Below are 16,863 nucleotides of genomic sequence, written 5' to 3'. Positions count from 1 at the left end.
TGAACACTTCTCTGCAACTTCATGTTCACACTTGAACCCAGGAACTACTGATCAAAATCCGAATAGCCTCTGAACACACATACCATCTTCAACTTCTAAGGCGTCCCCTAGACCTGAGATAACTAAGTGTCACCAACTGCCATTCTTTACACCTTTATGAAACCACCATGCATATCTCTTTCATAATCAAACTGACCAACGCACAATCTGACCCAGACCAGAACCTTGATCATCTTTTGCAAAGACAACATACATCCCTTGTGATCCTGAAAGCTTCAGTTCCTTACCCGTTGCACAACATGAATACCAGCCACAACCTTTCTTTGTGACTCCATTGGAATGAGACCATTTATTCTGAAGATTTAAACATGATTGATGACCAGACTTTGAATCCATCTCCATAAGCCTTTTTCTGACTTCATATGGACCAGTCTCCAACATTGAGATATCCTCCATCTCAAACAACCATCAAATCAATTTCTAACCATGCAGACCACGGACACGTTCAACTGTGCCGCTCTTCTTGAACACGCTCATCTGTGCAACTGTTCTTACTTCAGTCTTTGGATCTTCCTGTTCTCGCAAACCCTGCAGCATATGCTACTTGCGTCTGATTTCACAGACCATAAACCATTAGATCCAGTTGGACCTTCTTCTGTTTCCGACGTTTCCATCGCATACCACACATGAACGTCATCTTCTTCTTTCTTTGATGCTGCTTATCCTTGAGCATCATCTCAGATTCGTTACACTTGAAACCCGTGACGCGATCGGGACTACCAATCCCCTGATTCAACTTCTTCAGAATCAATCCAGCTTCGACCTAGACAAAACCTTGATCGCCAAACAACCAGGCGCTCTGATACCACTTGTTGGGGAACTGTCCAAGAAACTTGTTTGCGGAATCCACAAGCTCTTATTCCACCTGTTCAGGATTTGTCTGTTCACTAGAAGCACAGTAGTTTGTATCGCAAAACCAGTCACCTAATCAAGTACGCGGAACACGAATCAAGCAAGATAAGAAGGAACACAAGACACTTTTGTTAACCCGGTGTTCACCTCCCTTCCTCGATGTGAAGAAGGAGCTATACTCACCGGAGAGAGAAATCGGTCTCTCAACCTTCCATTATATCAAACACAGGAGTACAATATCCAGAGGTTACAATTCCTGTAAACCTCTCTTGATCTCTGTTACAAATCACCTAGAGATACAAGTATATGGAGAAGAGCCCTGCTAGTATACAGAGAACCTTTCTTCTCTCTAGCTCCCTCTCTACAGACCAAAGCTCTGGTCTCGAGCTCTCTCGAGCTCCCACTCTTCTGCGCCTCTCCTCTGTGTTTTCTTTGTGTCTATCTTGTGTTAGGTCATCTGTCGTGACCCCCTCCATCTGATATAATCAGAACTTGACCTAATGGGCTTTGTCGATTAGGCCCATAGTCATACACGCGTGACTTGTGCAAGTTAACCCAACTTGAACAAGTTTGGTCGTCTTGACCAAACCTCAATCCATAGTTTATTTGATGACCCAGAGTTCACCGGCGGGGCTACGTCCCTGGGGCCTGACAAGGCAAGACACTAACCTCCTTAGTGTACAACACACGAGTCTTGCTTTTACATTAGGCAAGATTAGTTACAACTGATAACCAGTTGTCAATAACCGTAAACCATTGAGTAATAAACCGGCCGTTAAACAAAACGCCATATAACTCAATTGTCAATCTCGACGTGGTTCAAGCTTCCAATATAGCTGATTCTTTATCACCAACGTAACAAAGAATGCTTTGGAAACCATAAAATGAATATTATGTTGCGGCAATTAAAACGCAATATATTCCCTTTCTCGATCGAGATCAAAGTTCAAACAGTTTACATATCTGGAATCAAATTGATGAGAACCAATTTAAATAGTTAACCGAAAATGTTCGAAAGAAGAGTAATTAACCAAAGTAAACCAACGTAGACATTTAAATATCTCTAGTAGTTAACCGAAGAAATGAAGAATCGGAAGCAGAGGAAAAAAAAAAGGGTTTTGCTTTTGCGCCTAAACCCTAAACCCTGGTTCCTTGAAAAGTCAGACGACGCTTCAATCATTTTGCTTGCGCTAGTAGTACGTTCGAGACTTAATCCTTCCATATTCTTGATTAAAATCACATAGAGTTTCAACATGTATTCCCTGATACTCAATGGAAGAAGGTCCCTAGAGCTACACAAGTGGCATAACTTGAGAGTTTCAGTGCAAAATGCATTTTCTTTCCCCAGTTCCTTTTCTTCTTATGCTGCTAGTAGTGCTAGAGATGGTCCAAAAGGACAGGTTTTCACTTTCTGTTACCTCGTTGATTCGTTGGGTTTAACTGCAACACTCGCAGAATCAATCTCAAAGAAAGCCAGCTTCAGGGACAAGGGTAATCCTGATTCTGTCCTGAGTCTCTTTAGAAGTTATGGGTTCACAGATTCTCAGATCTCCAGCATGGTCACGAACTATCCACGGTTGCTTATGCTAGATGCTGAGAAATGTCTTGGTCCTAAGCTTCAGGTGCTCAAGTCAATGGAAGGAGGTTCAAGCTCTGATCAGCTCATCGAGACTATCTCAAAAGTTCCTAAACTCTTGGGAATGAAAGGGGACAAAACTATAAGCAGATACTATGATGTTGTCAAAGAGACCATCAAATCTGGTAAGAGTTCCAAATTCGAAAAGTTATGTCATTCACTGCCTCATGGTTTGCAGCAGAACAAAATCAGGAACGCATCTGTTTTGAGAGAACTTGGAGTTCCTCAGAGGTTGCTAAACCCTTTGCTCGTCTCGGACCATAAACTTGTCTGCGGAGATGGAAAATTTAAAGAAACCCTCAAGAAGGTTATTGACATGGGTTTTGATCCGACAAGCGCACAGTTTGTTCAAGCTCTGGGGGCTGTTCAATGGTTGAGCGACAAAGAGATAGAAGAGAAAGTCAATGTCTACAGGAAGTTAGGGTTTTATACAAGAGATGTGTGGGAAATGTTTCTGAAGTATCCTATCTGTCTTAGAATCTCAGAGGACAATATAACTCAGACGTTCAAAGTCTTGAATAAATGTGGACTAAAAGAAGAAGAGATCCTCTCAGTGTTCAAGAAGTTTCCGGAATGCATTGGTTATTCGAGGCAGAAGATATGCAACTCCCTTAAAACATTTTTTGGCCTTGGATTTGACATTAATCAGTTTTCGATGATAGTCAAGCGCTTCCCTCAATGTCTTAGCATATCTCCAGAGAGGGTGAAGAAAAGGACGAGGTTTCTGGTGAAGAAGAAGAATAAAATTATGCTGAGGAAGATGAAATGGTCATTAAGGGGTGTGGTTTTGTTTCCTCAGGTACTTGGAGTTAGCATGGAGAAGAGGATTGTACCGAGGTGTAACCTTCTGAAAGAGCTCATGTTGAAAGGGTTGCTGGGAGACAGAGAAAGCATACTACCTGATAAGGAATCTGTCTTGGTATGTACTGATGATGAATTTTTAAACAGGTTTGTGAGGAATCATGATGACAAGGAGCTTGTGGCTGAGTTAATGGCTATCTTCACCAGCGATTCTTCTGCTTCATAGATATTTAAAGGCTTGTGTCAAGGAGTGATATGATTTCTAAAAACAGTTTAAGCTATCAATATTATTTAACTGAATAATGTAATGCTTTTGGTTGTTGTTTCATTATCATATATCAAAGTAACCAAACACACGTTTGATCCATATTTTTTGAGGTATATCTAGCAAGTGGCAACAAGTCTCTTTTCATTTTCTTCGTTTGATTGTGTTTTTGGAGATATGAGATCCTAAGTTACATGTACGTTTAGAGGTATATCTAAGGTGTATATCATGTTTCTAAGTTATATCCCGCGAATAAATTTAGACTTAGACAAGTCAACTCCAAGCAAATTTGCACCTAAATCTATCGGTTGCAGCTGGGTGCAATTAGTCAGTCAAAGCATCAAGAAATTCAAGATCTCCAAACAAATGACTTCCCAAATAGTTACCAAGAAAAGACAAACCTTGCAAATCTCTTCGTTTTCCAAAACTCGGAGGAATACTTCCTCTTAGATTGCTATCCTGTGTTCTAAACTGTCGAAGATTAGAGATATTGGGAAGAGTTGTTGGAATGGATCCGTGTGGGTTTAGATTCGGGCATAACTCGAACTGGGTTTACTTTCACGTTTGTTGGTCCAGCCTACTTTGTATCTTCTCTGGTCCAAATATCTGCAAAAGAAGAAATCCCAGGGTTTCAGCCCAGTTGCTATCAGTAATAAGTGAAACAATACATTTTACAGTTGGTGTAGATAATGGTCAAATTCAATCTGAGAGAGGGTGACACACGAGAGAGACCGAGACGATCAAGATCAGAGAACGAGAGAGGACAGGAAGACTTAGTTTCAGATCGCGAAAGTGATGGCTATCTTCACCAGAGATCGTGCCTCATAGATCTTCTTAAGGTTTATCAAGTATTTTGGATTGATCATGTAAAGCGTTAGTTAATTAGAGTATATGATCTTTGATTCCTTGAGAGACTCTTCTCAATTGAGGATGTTGGTGTCTACTTGGTGTGGCCTCTCATAAACTTAGTAAAGCTTATGGAACATTGTTTTTGATCTTGAATATCATCCAAGGGATATTAACAAACTCTGCCACATAACTCTGAAACACATGAGAGGTTGCCGAAACAAATAAAAGATGTGTGCCAAGGTGTAATGTTTCGAAAGCACTGTTGGCAATTAGTCATCAAGATTTTCTAACCTCCAGCAGAAAAACATAACAAAAAGTTTGAAAATGTTTGATATTTACAGCTGAGCCGTTGTAAATAGTTTTAAAAGTTTTTTACATATAAAAAATAACTCCAGACTGTAGCTTACGGATACAACCCGAGTTCGAAGCGCAAAAGCTGTATTACGCTTTGTATTTAACTATTTACTAACTAGATTTTGATCGGGCGGGTATATTTTTTGTTTTAATCTTTTTAAAAAAAAATTATTTGTTTGTATTTGATTTATTTTATAATCATATTTGTGTTTGTTACTAATTTAATTTGATATAATAGTCTTTTAAATAAATGAAATATATAGATGGATCCAATATGTCACATTTATTGGGTTTTTAACCAAAGATTTAAACATAAATAATTTTATGTTAAATTTAGATACTTGTTCATGTATTACAAAATTTATATGTGATTTGTTCTTTTTATTTTTTATTTGAAATTTATATATTTTAGTTTATAGAATTTTATATGATTTAAACGGATAGTCAAACCCAAACTAAAACCCATAAAATATGAATTGAAACAAAAATTTGAATTCTGAATAGAGTTAAACCAAAATCTCATCATATAATTAAACTTCTTAATTTATTAATAATAAATATTACAACATCAACAACTTAAAATATTTGTGTTCAAATATTAATAACATAAACAATTTTTCGACCCACACTTGAAAGCACCATATATTTTATGATGTAAAATTTCATTAATAATTTTACAAAAATTATGTAAATTCGTAAAGATTTTGTCTATTTTGAAACAGGAAAATTCGGATATGTTTTCAAATCTATAGATCTAGTGATTCAATATGTAATCCGGTTTGGATTTCAAGAGATATTCATCAACTAAAATTTTGATAAAACCCACAAAAACCGTTAAAACCAGAGGGTGCATGTTGAACCTATAGGTGATTGATATAATTCAATTTTATTTAAATTGTTATTTTTTTATAAATTTAAAATTTAATTTCAATGTTTTAATTAGATATTTAGATAATTATTAATTGATAAAAGTCATGTCCAACATAAGTATTTTTATCTCCTATTGGTATAGGTGAACATATGAACATGACCTATTGACCTACCAAACATAACAAAACTTATACCCGCGGATCTTAAAACATGAACATGATCTATTGATATAGGTGTGGTCCAACTATTTAATAAAATAGATTAAAAACTATTAACTATTTAGAAGAAATATTATACAAAAAAACACAGATACGATTAAAACACACAAATATAATTTTTTTTTTAAATATAAAACAAAAAATATACCCGCCCTTTTAAGAGCGGATCAGAATCTAGTTGTATTTGAATTATATAGCGTAACTCTAATTTGTTGTAGAAAATGTTTAAATTATATTTTATGTGAAATGAAATATAAATAATTTAATTTTAAAAAATTACTAAATTTTTAAAAATTACTTTTTAATACTGATATATTTATAAACTATATTATTAAATTAGAAAAATGACTTATTAATAGTCTAGATATTTTATAAAATTATTAAAACTTTTTACTAATCAGTTAAGAAAAATATTCTACACAAATATGATTAAAAAGATACAAATATAAAAATTGAATTTCTAGAAAATGTAAAACAAAAAATATACTCACTCTTTGAAATGTTGATCAGAATCTAAATTGTATTATATTATCTTAATTAAACCACAGTTCATTTCCATTAATTTTATAGTGGACATAATATTTATTAATGTAAAGTATCAATATTATTGTTTCCAAATGATATAATTTTTATTTATTGAACTACGTAAGGTTGTCCACAGTTTGTAATAAGTAGTGAACCACTAATATTTTGGAATTAAAGGGTGACTTTACAAAATATGCATACATCTTAGAAGCATTACAAAATTATTTTATGAATAATAATAATTACTGGAACTGAATTTATTCTGATGGATTCCAAAAGAAAAAAATAACCGCATATTACGTAACATATAGGTGGAAGTTACAGATTTAGGAAACAAACGTGGAAGTTACAATTTTTTTAATAAAGGTAATTACATAATATATCTAGATAATTATTTAGATGCATTATATTTTACGTTGGACACAACCTTTAATCAATTGGACATGTTGAAGAATTAGTAGAATAGATATTTATCGGAGATAATAATTTCTTCTTATGCAACTTAGGGTTTAATTCGTTTTTCTCTTCTTCTCTGTATCGCCTTTTCTCATGTACTCGCTGAAGATACTCCATGGAAGAAAGTCTCTTGAGTTGCAGAAATGGCGTCACTTGAGATCTGTAGTGAACCTTCTTCAAAATGAGTCTGCTTCCCCAATTATATTATCTTCTCCTTCCCACTCCTTCTCCTCTGCTTCTGATGTGAGCTCTCTTCAAGTTTGTCGAAAAGGTAACAACTTTACAGTCTCTTACCTGGTTGATTCATTGGGTTTCACCACCAAACTCGCTGAATCAATCTGGAGGAAAGTCAGCTCTGAGGCCAAGGCCAATCCAGATTCTGTTCTGAATCTTCTCAGGAGTCATGGCTTCACAGATTCTCACATCTCCACCGTCATTACAAACTACCCACGACTGCTCACATTAGACTCTGAGAAAACCCTTGCTCCTAATCTCAAGTTCCTGCAGTCCAGAGAAGGAGCTTCAACCTCTGAGCTCACTGAGATTGTTTCCAATGTTCCGAGAATCTTGGGAATGAGATGGCACAAAGCAGTCGGCAGGTACTATGATTTCGTCAAAGACATCATCGAAGCAGACAAGTGCTCCAATTACGAAATGTCTTTGCCACATGGTACCTGCCAGGAGAACATCATCAGAAACGTGTTGGCTCTGAGACGATTGGGCGTGCCTCAAAGGTTCTTGTTCTCCTTGCTCACCTCCAACTTCCATGTCGTCTCCGGAAAAGAAAGATTCCAAGAATCCCTCAAGAAAATTGTTGGGATGGGTTTCGATCCCACCACCTCTAAGTTTGTCAGAGCTTTGTGCGTTGTTTACCAAATGAGCCACAAAACAACTGAAGAGAAGGTTAATCTCTATAGAAAGTTAGGGTTTAGTACAGTAGATGTATGGGAGATTTTCAAGAAGAATCCGTTGTTTCTTGCGCTTTCGGAGAAGAATATAGTGAACTCCTTTGAGACATTTATCGGTCTAGGATTCAGCAGAGATGAGTTTGTGACAATGGTCAAGCACTGTCCTCAGTGCATTGGGTTATCTGCAGAGTCGGTGAAGAAGAAGACTGAGTTTCTTGTGAAGGAGATGAACTGGTCACTAAAGGCTCTAGTTTCCAACCCTGCGGTATTTGGATACAATTTGGAGAAGAGGACTGTCCCTAGGTGTTATGTGATCAAAGCTCTCATGTCTAAAGGTCTGCTTGGAAGTGAACTCCCTCCATTGTCCCCTGTGTTAGCGGTTACTGATGAAGCTTTCTTAACCAAGTATGTGATGAAGCATGATGATGACAAGGAGCTTGTGGCTGAGTTGATGTCTATCTATCGTGCCTCTTAGATTCTTCATACACTTTCTTGTGAGTTTATGGAACATTGTCTTGATCTTGAATATTCTCACTATGTATACAGACTGAAGCTTATTTCTCTAGGGTTTGATGATATAATATCTTTGCTACTTTTTGGCGTTTGGCTTATTTCTCTAGGGTCATTGTTTTCGGCTCACCATTGAATACTAATTTTTTTTTTGCTTTACAGCCTAAAACAATGAAGAAGTGTGGACTGACTACTCATAAAAGTTTGAGGGTGATCTCTTTGGTACCTAAGAAAGTTTCAGAAGCTTGTGATTTTCATTTCTTGTTTTGGTTAATGTAGAGCAATCAATCACCATTGTTGCATATGCCATAAAGTTATGTAGCTTCAAATTTCGTTTTGACAGTAATCAAATTACACATGTCTCTACTCCATATAGTATGCAGACGCTGGTTTATGATTCGATAACAAAACTTAGTTGAATGGTAACGAAGTAGCCCATATTAATCTGTTGCTAGTGCAAATGGGAATCCAGGTTTGAATGTGTGTAGAATGGTGATGTTTAATTTTGATTCGTAGGCTTTAATCACCTCAGAATCAGTTGCATATAAACGATATCGCTTTTTCTGCTACTGTTGTAATATCAGATCAAGACTTTGGTTTCAAGTTTTTAAGATGATTTTTTTTGAAACATGGTTAGTTTTAAACGTTAAACACCAGGGAGTTCAAAAAGAAAAAACGTTAAAACACTAAAACAGTATACTAATGAAGGTCGATAAAATAAACAAGCGGATTGGTTGGTCGGTTAGAGGGAACAAAGTCTTTTCTATCGTCTATATGTAAATTCTCTGTTGCTAATTTGCATTTGGTCACGACAAAGTGATTCTTTCCTCACTTTTCTTTCTTTATCTTTGCTCCGTACCTTGCTGTTCTTGTTGTGTCATTTCAAATTGAAAATATATGATTAGAGAGACACTATTAATTTTATCAACTCAGACATAAGAAAACAAAAATTAACATCACTATCTGGAAACAAAATCAATTATTGTGTAATATACAAGATCATTATCATCGAACAAAGTATGGCCTCTCATATCATTTTGTTAAGCGAGTAAGAACCTTTTTACTAATTATCAATCATACATATTCCAAAACTATCATCAAAATACTATTTATATTGTACCTTGCTTTATACCATGTCATAATAAGACGTACTTTTGTATATACTAAAGTGCAAAATTTCAACAAATAAATATGAAAATTCAAAAACAAATTGTAGCAAAAGACAAAAAGCCCAAATAAGAAAACAAAGAAAAAAGAAAAAGAGTACTGACAAAAAGCCCAGAAATATCCTGATTACGACTCTCTCCCCTCCTCACGCCTCCCCAAATAAAGAGAGAGCAACAAAAACCCCATTTTAAAAAAGTTTTAAATAAAACAAAATAAATGAAGGAATAACATAAATTAATTAAATTACTCTCCATCCACCAACATCCGTTTCAGCTTCCATCGAAGAAGACGAAGTCGAGTCACTCACTTTCTGAGGAGTTAGTTTTTCTTTTTTATTTCAGTTCTCCTTGCGGTTGTCACAGTAACGCTCGCCGGAGACCATGGCTCGTCCTTCTTCGGCTTCTGCAACGGCCAAGCTACCTTCTATCAAACCAGAGGATTACGCTCACAGTCCGGTTCACTACGCCGTCGTTTTGGGAGATCACGCTACACTCTCTCGTCTTCTCTCTTCCGTCCCAAAGCTCGGAGATCCAGAGCAGATCCGCACCGAATCCGACTCACTGAGCCAAGAACGAGTCGCCGATCAGATCTCTGCCGTCCTTGACCGCCGCGACGTTCCCTCACGCGAGACGCCGCTCCATCTAGCGGTTAGGCTCAACGACCTGTTGGCAGCAAAGGCGATATCATCGGCAGGCGCTGACATTTCTCTCCACAACGCAGCGGGGTGGAATCCGTTACAGGAGGCGTTCTGTCGCCGGAACTCTGAGATTATGAAAGTGCTTCTGAGACATCACCACCGTCTAGCGTGGTGCAAGTGGCGGAGGCGGTTACCACGATTGATCGGTGTTCTCCGTCGCATGAGAGATTTCTACATGGAGATCTCATTCCACTTCGAGAGCTCTGTGATTCCTTTCGTCGGAAAAATCGCTCCCTCTGACACCTACAAGATCTGGAAACGCGACGGCAACCTCCGCGCTGACACTACCTTAGCTGGATTCGACGGATTGAAAATCCAGCGTGCCGATCAGAGCTTTCTTTTCCTCGGTGACGGTGACGAATCTCTCGACATCTCCCCCGGATCGTTGCTTGTACTCAATCGAGACGACCGTAAGATCCTAGACGCGTTTGAGAGTGCTGGAGCTCCGATTAGCGATTCCGATATCGCTGGATTCTGTTCTCAGTCTAGCTTGTACCGTCCGGGGATGGATGTTACTAAAGCAGAGCTCGTCGGGAGAATGAATTGGCGGCGCCAAGAGAAGATGGAAAGCGTCGGAGATTGGAAAGCTAGGGTTTATGAAATTCAGAAAGTTACTTTCAGTTTCAGGTCTCGCAAAATTGTTAACGACGGCGGCGAGAGCGAGCAAGTTCAACCTCTAGAGCTAGACGAAGACGACGATGGATTCCTAGTTGCCGAGAATCCCAGTTTCTTGGCACCGCAAAGGTCACAGAGACGGCACAGTAGCTTCGTCAACGAAGACAGAGATTGGATTTCCGTTGGCAGAAAAAGCGTCGACGTCTATCCCTCCGCCGCACCACCACCGCACTTTCAACCACCAAGAAGATCAGTAACTCAGTTCCAGCCTCCCAGAAGGTCAGTGGCCGTACCTTCAGCGGCCGCCGCCGCACCACCCCCGCAATTCCAGCCACCGAGAAGATCAGTGGCCGTACCTTCACCGGTGAATCCTTCTCCGTCTCCTCAGATCAAAGAGAAGGAATTCGTCAAGAGCTTGCATCCGTCTGTTTGGTTAACGGAACAGTTTCCGTTAAAGACGGAGGAGCTGCTTCCGTTACTAGACATTTTAGCGAACAAAGTCAAAGCCGTCGCGAGAATGCGTGAGCTCCTCACCACCAAATTCCCGCCGGGTACTTTTCCAGTCAAGGTAAGGGTAATCTCGTAAATGTCGTTTCTTACTCTTCCCAAGCTAGGAAACATTACGACCGTTAAACTCAACGAGTCAACTATATGACGTGTCACTCTTTTGTTGGGTAGCATGTTAGTCGTTAATGACTTTGCCACGTCAATCGTACGGTGTCGTTACATACTGTATATTACGAATTGGTTAAGGGGGAACCAAAGCTAGGCTGTTTTTTTTTTATTGCTATTTTAGATCTTTAATTTTGGGAAATTGTGCTTTAAACCTTTTTATGTTTTGTGATAAACAAAATCTTCTGGTGGGACACAGTTGTCGATTCCAGTGGTCCCGACGGTCAAAGTTGTGATCACATTCACCAAGTTCGTCGATCTTCCACCGGCTGAGAGATTCTACACACCGCTCTCAAGTCCAAGATTCCTATCCTGCGCAGACCAATGGGATGATGAGGAGGAAAAAGCAGACGCTCGGAATTCAACCTCACGGCCATCTTCGTGGCTGAGACGCGCTGGATTAGGCTCACAGAGGCGGATTGAGGAGGAGGATCAACAAACACCCGACCCATTTGCTATACCTATTGGGTATAAGTGGACTAGCATGAGGAATAACAATAAGTCCGATAGTAAAATGAAGCGATCAAAGTCTACTAAGAGATCTAAATGAAACAAGATGATATAATCTTTAGTATTTCTTTTTGTTGTTGTTCTTCTTCTTGTTGATATTCTGAAATTAGTAAGTAGTCAATATAGAGGAATTATCTCTGGATGTAGTTTCTTTTTTGTTTACTTTACATTTTTTAAAAATCTGAAATGGCTATAAGATTCAAATACCGTCATTTTTTACTTTTTTTTTTCCTTCGTCATGGTCTTAAAGAGTTTAATAACAAACGCTTAATATGGATGCAAGACTGACTAAAGTAAATAAAAAAGACGTAGAAAACAGCTATATTGTCATGCTTTTATTTATGGGCCAACCTAGGTTTACCAGACGTTGAATTAACTTTTCTACCAAAACAATATATATTCCTTGGTATTCTGTACTAAAGTTCAAACTAATGACTTTTGATAAAGCAATAATGAATGTTCTGCTTTAGGTTACATAAGACGCAAAATCTTATTCTTGGTATGCTAAACTGAAAGACTTGGTACATTATTAGAGGGTCTTGGAAACTTGGAGGTGAAGGTAATAACGTGGGACATGCTTTAGTAGATTTGTGACACTTACATTTTTCATGGGATTTATGTCGAAAGAAGGTTTTTTTTTTATAATTTTTTTTTTCTTATAAATACAAAATTGCAACAGAAGATATATGTCACATGGAATGGGACACGTTTAGATGTCTTAAATCAAGACCTACATCTTATGCTTTATACCTAGATATTCCAAAACAACGTTTGCTTTGCAAGGCGGAAACGAACAAACTTTGAGGAAGTTAAGTGCATCCAAAGACAAATCCTAAAACACATTAAACAAATTAATAAATCTAAAGATTTGAAGTTTGAACACTGGTAACAACAAAAACCAAAATAACAAAAAAATTAAAATATATTTTATAAAATAAGAAAAACTAAAGAACAAACTTAATTTTAGTCTCCATTTTCCGCACTCATTTTTCTAATATCAAAATCGTCCTCAACACATTAGAAGTACATGCATTCTTCTCTTCTAATTTCTTTAATTTAGAACTTGGAAGTATAATTCATTTTTGGTCTACACGCAACCCAAAAAAATAAGTAATATGTATCTCTAGATGTTTTTTTTTGTGCAAACTATCATTTTCATCATCTTAAACTTCAAACATACAGTAGTTATAGGGAAATATCCATCCTCTTTGATGACAACAATGAAATTTAGAAACAATAGAAACTAAAATAGATAAAAACTCCGAAGAGATTGACAGCTATAGGAGATAAAGATGAGATAGTTTAGAGATATATACAAATATGAGCTAATGCTGTATTTAGAGGTGATAGTTATCATTAACCAAGTCGGTTAATACTCATGTATAAATACCTACGTATTGTGAATAATAAAGTTAAGCTGTTCTATAAATTTATATGGTATCAGAGCAAAAATCTGAGTAAAATTTGCTTGAGATTTACAAAAATACGTTTAATGTTATGAGTGGAGAAGAATCAAAACAAGTTGTAAAACAGGGTGAAGCGATGGGTTCGTCGACATCACCATATGAGTTGTTTTCTTCTGATAATCCTGGCGCCTTGATTACATCTGTTCAGTTGAAAGGTGATAATTATAATGAGTGGGCTATGGAGATGGAGAATGCTCTTAGAGCCAAGAAGAAGATGGGTTTCGTGGATGGCACGTTAGCTAAACCTAGCGAAGAGAGTGGAGAACTCGAGGCGTGGCTGAGCGTGAACTCCATGATTGTGGGGTGGATCAGATCTTCCATTGAACCAAGAGTAAGATTCACGGTGACTTTTATCACTGAAGCGCACAAGTTATGGGAAAATCTGAAGAAGAGGTTTGAAGTAGGGAACAAGGTGCGTGTTCATCAGTTGATGGAGCAGTTGGCTTCTTGCAGACAGAATGAACAGCCTGTGATCGATTATTACGGGCGGCTTGCGATGATGTGGGAAGAACTGCAGACTTATAGACCTCCTCCGGCGTGTAGTTGTTCTGCAGCAGCAACTTACGAAAAGGAGAGAGAGGAGGAACGTGTTCATCAGTTTATAATGGGGTTGGACGATTCCAGGTTCAGCAATGTTGTTACTGCAATTAAGGCTAACCATTAAAGATTCAAATTATTTTGCCAGTCAGATTGCATATTAGAAGGAAACAGGTTGAATCCAAGTCAAATTGAGATTACAAAAGCACAAAATGGGATACATAAAATTAAGACCTCATCTTATTGTTCCCCTTTTTATCATTGGTACTAGGAGTCACTAGTCAGGAATATCTAAAACTAGAACAAACCTTGACGTTGCTCACTGTTGCTCACTGGTCTACTTCTCCGGTATAGATAGCCATCAACTCAGGCACCAGCTCGTCATGCTTCATCACATACTTGCTCAAAAACTTCTCATCCGTACACGACAAAACAGAGGAGACCGGAGGAAGCTCATTCCCAATCAACCCTTTAGACATGAGAGCTTTGATAACGTTACACCTTGGTACAATCCTCTTCTCCAAGCTGTAGCCAGCTACCTGAGGGTGCAAAGCAACGGCCTTCACCGTCCAATTCATCTTCTTCAGTAAAAACTCAGTCTTCTTTATAATCGACTCCGTAGAATACTCGATGCAGGGAGGATAGCGTTTGATTATCATCGCAAACTCATCCCTGCTGAACCCTAACCCTAGAAACGTCTCCAAGGAGTTCAACATCTTGTTCTTGGAGATTTTCAAGAAAGTAGGAGTGCTCCTGAAGATCTCCCATATATCTTCCTCAGTGAAGCCTAAGCTTTTATAGACTTCAACCTTATCTTCAATCGTCTTGTCGCTCATTTGATAGAGCATACGCAGAGCGTCCACAAACTTTGAGGTGGTCGGATCAAAACCCATCTCAACAACTTTCTTGAGAGAAGCATCGAAATTCTCTTTTCCGCAAATGGGCTGCGATTTGGAGATGAGCAAAGGGATTAAGAGCTTCTGAGGCATACCTAACCCTCTGAGAACAGATACGTTTCTGAGTTTGTTCTCAAGACTAGTACCATGTGGGAAAGAGTCATTAATGGAGCTCTTATCCGCTTCTAAGATGCATTTGACAGAATCATAGTATATGCTGATAGATTTCTTTCCCAACATTCTAGGAACTTTTGAGACAATCTCAGTGAGCTCGGAGGTTGAAGCTCCTCTGGAAAGCAGCAACTTGAGCTTGGGAGCAATTGATTTCTCAGCGTCTAGAGTTAGCACTTGTGGGTACTCTGTAACGATGGTGGAGATCTGAGAATCTGTGAAGCCATGACTCTTAAAGAGACTCAGAACATAATCTGGGTTTCTGCCTTTCGCTTCTGAGCCGATTGATTCTGCAAGTTTGGTAAGTTAAACCCAATGAATCAACGAGGTAAGAGACTGTAAAGTTATTACCTTTGCGACAGGCTTCAGGGCTCGCACTAGTGGAAGAGAAAGGAGGTTCATTTTGAAAAGGGTTCACTGCCAATCTCAAATGACGCCATTTTTGCAACTCGCCCAACCTTATTCCATGGAGTATCAGAGAATGCATGAGAGGGGGAGAAGGAAGAAGAGAAGCTCTGTTTCTATTCGACAAGATGACTCAATGATCGGTGTGTGAGATCCGTCCGTTTACTTGGAAATAGGGTTTATGATGCAAATGGGCCTTTACGGCTCATTATCCAAATATTTCTAAAGCCACCTCCTATACTCTTTGCTAAGCAAGTCTCCGCTAGGGCTGGGCACCGAGGTACCATTCGGGTGTCTTTTTTGTTTTAATCGGGTTCGATTTTTCATGGTTACCGAAATCCAGTCCCATTCAGATAATTTTAAACTTTGGTTCGGGATCAGTTCGGGTGCTCTTCGGTTCGGATTGGATTTGGTAAATTATTTTAGTATTGGTATAACCTCAAATACTATCGGTTTAGGTTTTAAATGGACTTTCGGTTTTTGAATATATCGTTTGTACTAAATGTAACCAATACAAATCTACATAAATAGTAACTTACAATACAAATAAGTAAGTAAAAACATCAATTTCGTCAAAACAACTTGAAATGACGTAAATTTGAAACGAAAACCAAGCATCTTTATTGATATAAATAAAACAATTGAAATGACGTAAATGGAGTTGTTTTTATTAGTTATTGGAGTTGTTCTGTGCTTATAAATAATTGGAGTTTCAAATTTTTTGAAAAAAAGTTTCGTCGGAATTCTCGGACTATTCCTACGGACTTTCGACAAAGTTTTCAGTTCCGTCAGGAAGTCATCGGAAAGTCATTGGAAAGGTTAGACGGAATTCTGAGCAATTACTGAATTTTATATGGGATTATCAAAAAATATGTAAATTTGGATACTACTACGCAAATAACACATATTAAATACTTAGTATAATATTAGTTCGCAACCGTTCAAATTTTACAACTATAAAAAATATTTACAAATGTATATCATTGTTTTCCTTAAATTTCATATTAACAATCATATACTTACACAATCATATTAATCTAATCTTACACTACAAAAATGATTTTTTTGTAAAATTGTGTTATGTAAACATTCTTATAGTTAAACCTTTTACAAATACTCCATTTATTATCAAAGAATTGGATTTTACCAATAGAAACTTGTTATCAAACCCCAAACACTGTTTCGTTGGAATATCGTCGGTAAATTCCGTCGGAATATCGTCGGTAAATTCCGTCGATTTTTTTTATATAAAAACCCCAAACACTGTTTTGTCGGAATATCGTCGGTAAATTCCGTCGATTTTTTTTATATAAAAACGCTTCTTATTCCTTCTTCATTTTCACCTCTCTCTCTAAAATCTCTCCCTATTCTCTCTCTTATCTGGCGACCACTCCAGAGATTTTGGCCACCACTCCAGCGATTC

General features: G+C 37.8%; 4 protein-coding genes across 4 annotated transcripts; 3 read left to right on the top strand and 1 right to left on the bottom strand.

Moving 5' to 3' along the window:
* The first annotated feature begins 1,774 nt into the window (after positions 1-1,774).
* LOC130510570 (uncharacterized) lies at positions 1,775-4,003 on the top strand. The gene has a single exon (XM_057007009.1). It carries the CDS (start codon positions 2,166-2,168, stop codon positions 3,573-3,575), a length of 1,410 nt encoding a protein of 469 aa, XP_056862989.1. The 5' UTR covers positions 1,775-2,165; the 3' UTR covers positions 3,576-4,003.
* Positions 4,004-6,919: 2,916 nt separating this feature from the next.
* LOC108829479 (transcription termination factor MTERF4, chloroplastic) lies at positions 6,920-8,675 on the top strand. Its single transcript, XM_018603129.2, has 2 exons — positions 6,920-8,288; positions 8,467-8,675. Exon 1 carries the CDS (start codon positions 6,980-6,982, stop codon positions 8,267-8,269), a length of 1,290 nt encoding a protein of 429 aa, XP_018458631.2. The 5' UTR covers positions 6,920-6,979; the 3' UTR covers positions 8,270-8,288; positions 8,467-8,675.
* A 978-nt stretch (positions 8,676-9,653) lies between these two features.
* On the top strand, positions 9,654-12,172 carry LOC108829477 (uncharacterized). Its single transcript, XM_018603126.2, has 2 exons — positions 9,654-11,351; positions 11,655-12,172. Exons 1-2 carry the CDS (start codon positions 9,852-9,854, stop codon positions 12,003-12,005), a joined length of 1,851 nt encoding a protein of 616 aa, XP_018458628.2. The 5' UTR covers positions 9,654-9,851; the 3' UTR covers positions 12,006-12,172.
* A 1,971-nt stretch (positions 12,173-14,143) lies between these two features.
* LOC108829480 (transcription termination factor MTERF2, chloroplastic) lies at positions 14,144-15,614 on the bottom strand. The gene is given in 2 exon segments (XM_057006822.1): positions 14,144-15,338; positions 15,340-15,614. Coding segments are annotated over 2 exon segments (1,224 nt in total). The 5' UTR covers positions 15,523-15,614; the 3' UTR covers positions 14,144-14,297.
* Between the last annotated feature and the right edge of the window lie 1,249 nt (positions 15,615-16,863).

Source organism: Raphanus sativus, chromosome 4 (genome assembly GCF_000801105.2).
Source record: "Raphanus sativus cultivar WK10039 chromosome 4, ASM80110v3, whole genome shotgun sequence".
NCBI classification, from domain to species: domain Eukaryota; kingdom Viridiplantae; phylum Streptophyta; class Magnoliopsida; order Brassicales; family Brassicaceae; genus Raphanus; species Raphanus sativus.
The sequence above is the reverse complement of the archived record's forward strand: the minus strand, read 5'-3'. Positions and strand labels throughout refer to the sequence as shown.

Bases quoted from the DNA above. Each gene is read 5' to 3' on its own strand.
- LOC108829479 (XM_018603129.2), top strand. From the start codon at position 6,980: ATGTACTCGCTGAAGATACTCCATGGAAGAAAGTCTCTTGAGTTGCAG.
- LOC130510570 (XM_057007009.1), top strand. From the start codon at position 2,166: ATGTATTCCCTGATACTCAATGGAAGAAGGTCCCTAGAGCTACACAAG.
- LOC108829477 (XM_018603126.2), top strand. From the start codon at position 9,852: ATGGCTCGTCCTTCTTCGGCTTCTGCAACGGCCAAGCTACCTTCTATC. The intron at 11,352-11,654 runs GTAAGGGTAATC...GGTGGGACACAG, and splicing joins CGGGTACTTTTCCAGTCAAG to TTGTCGATTCCAGTGGTCCC.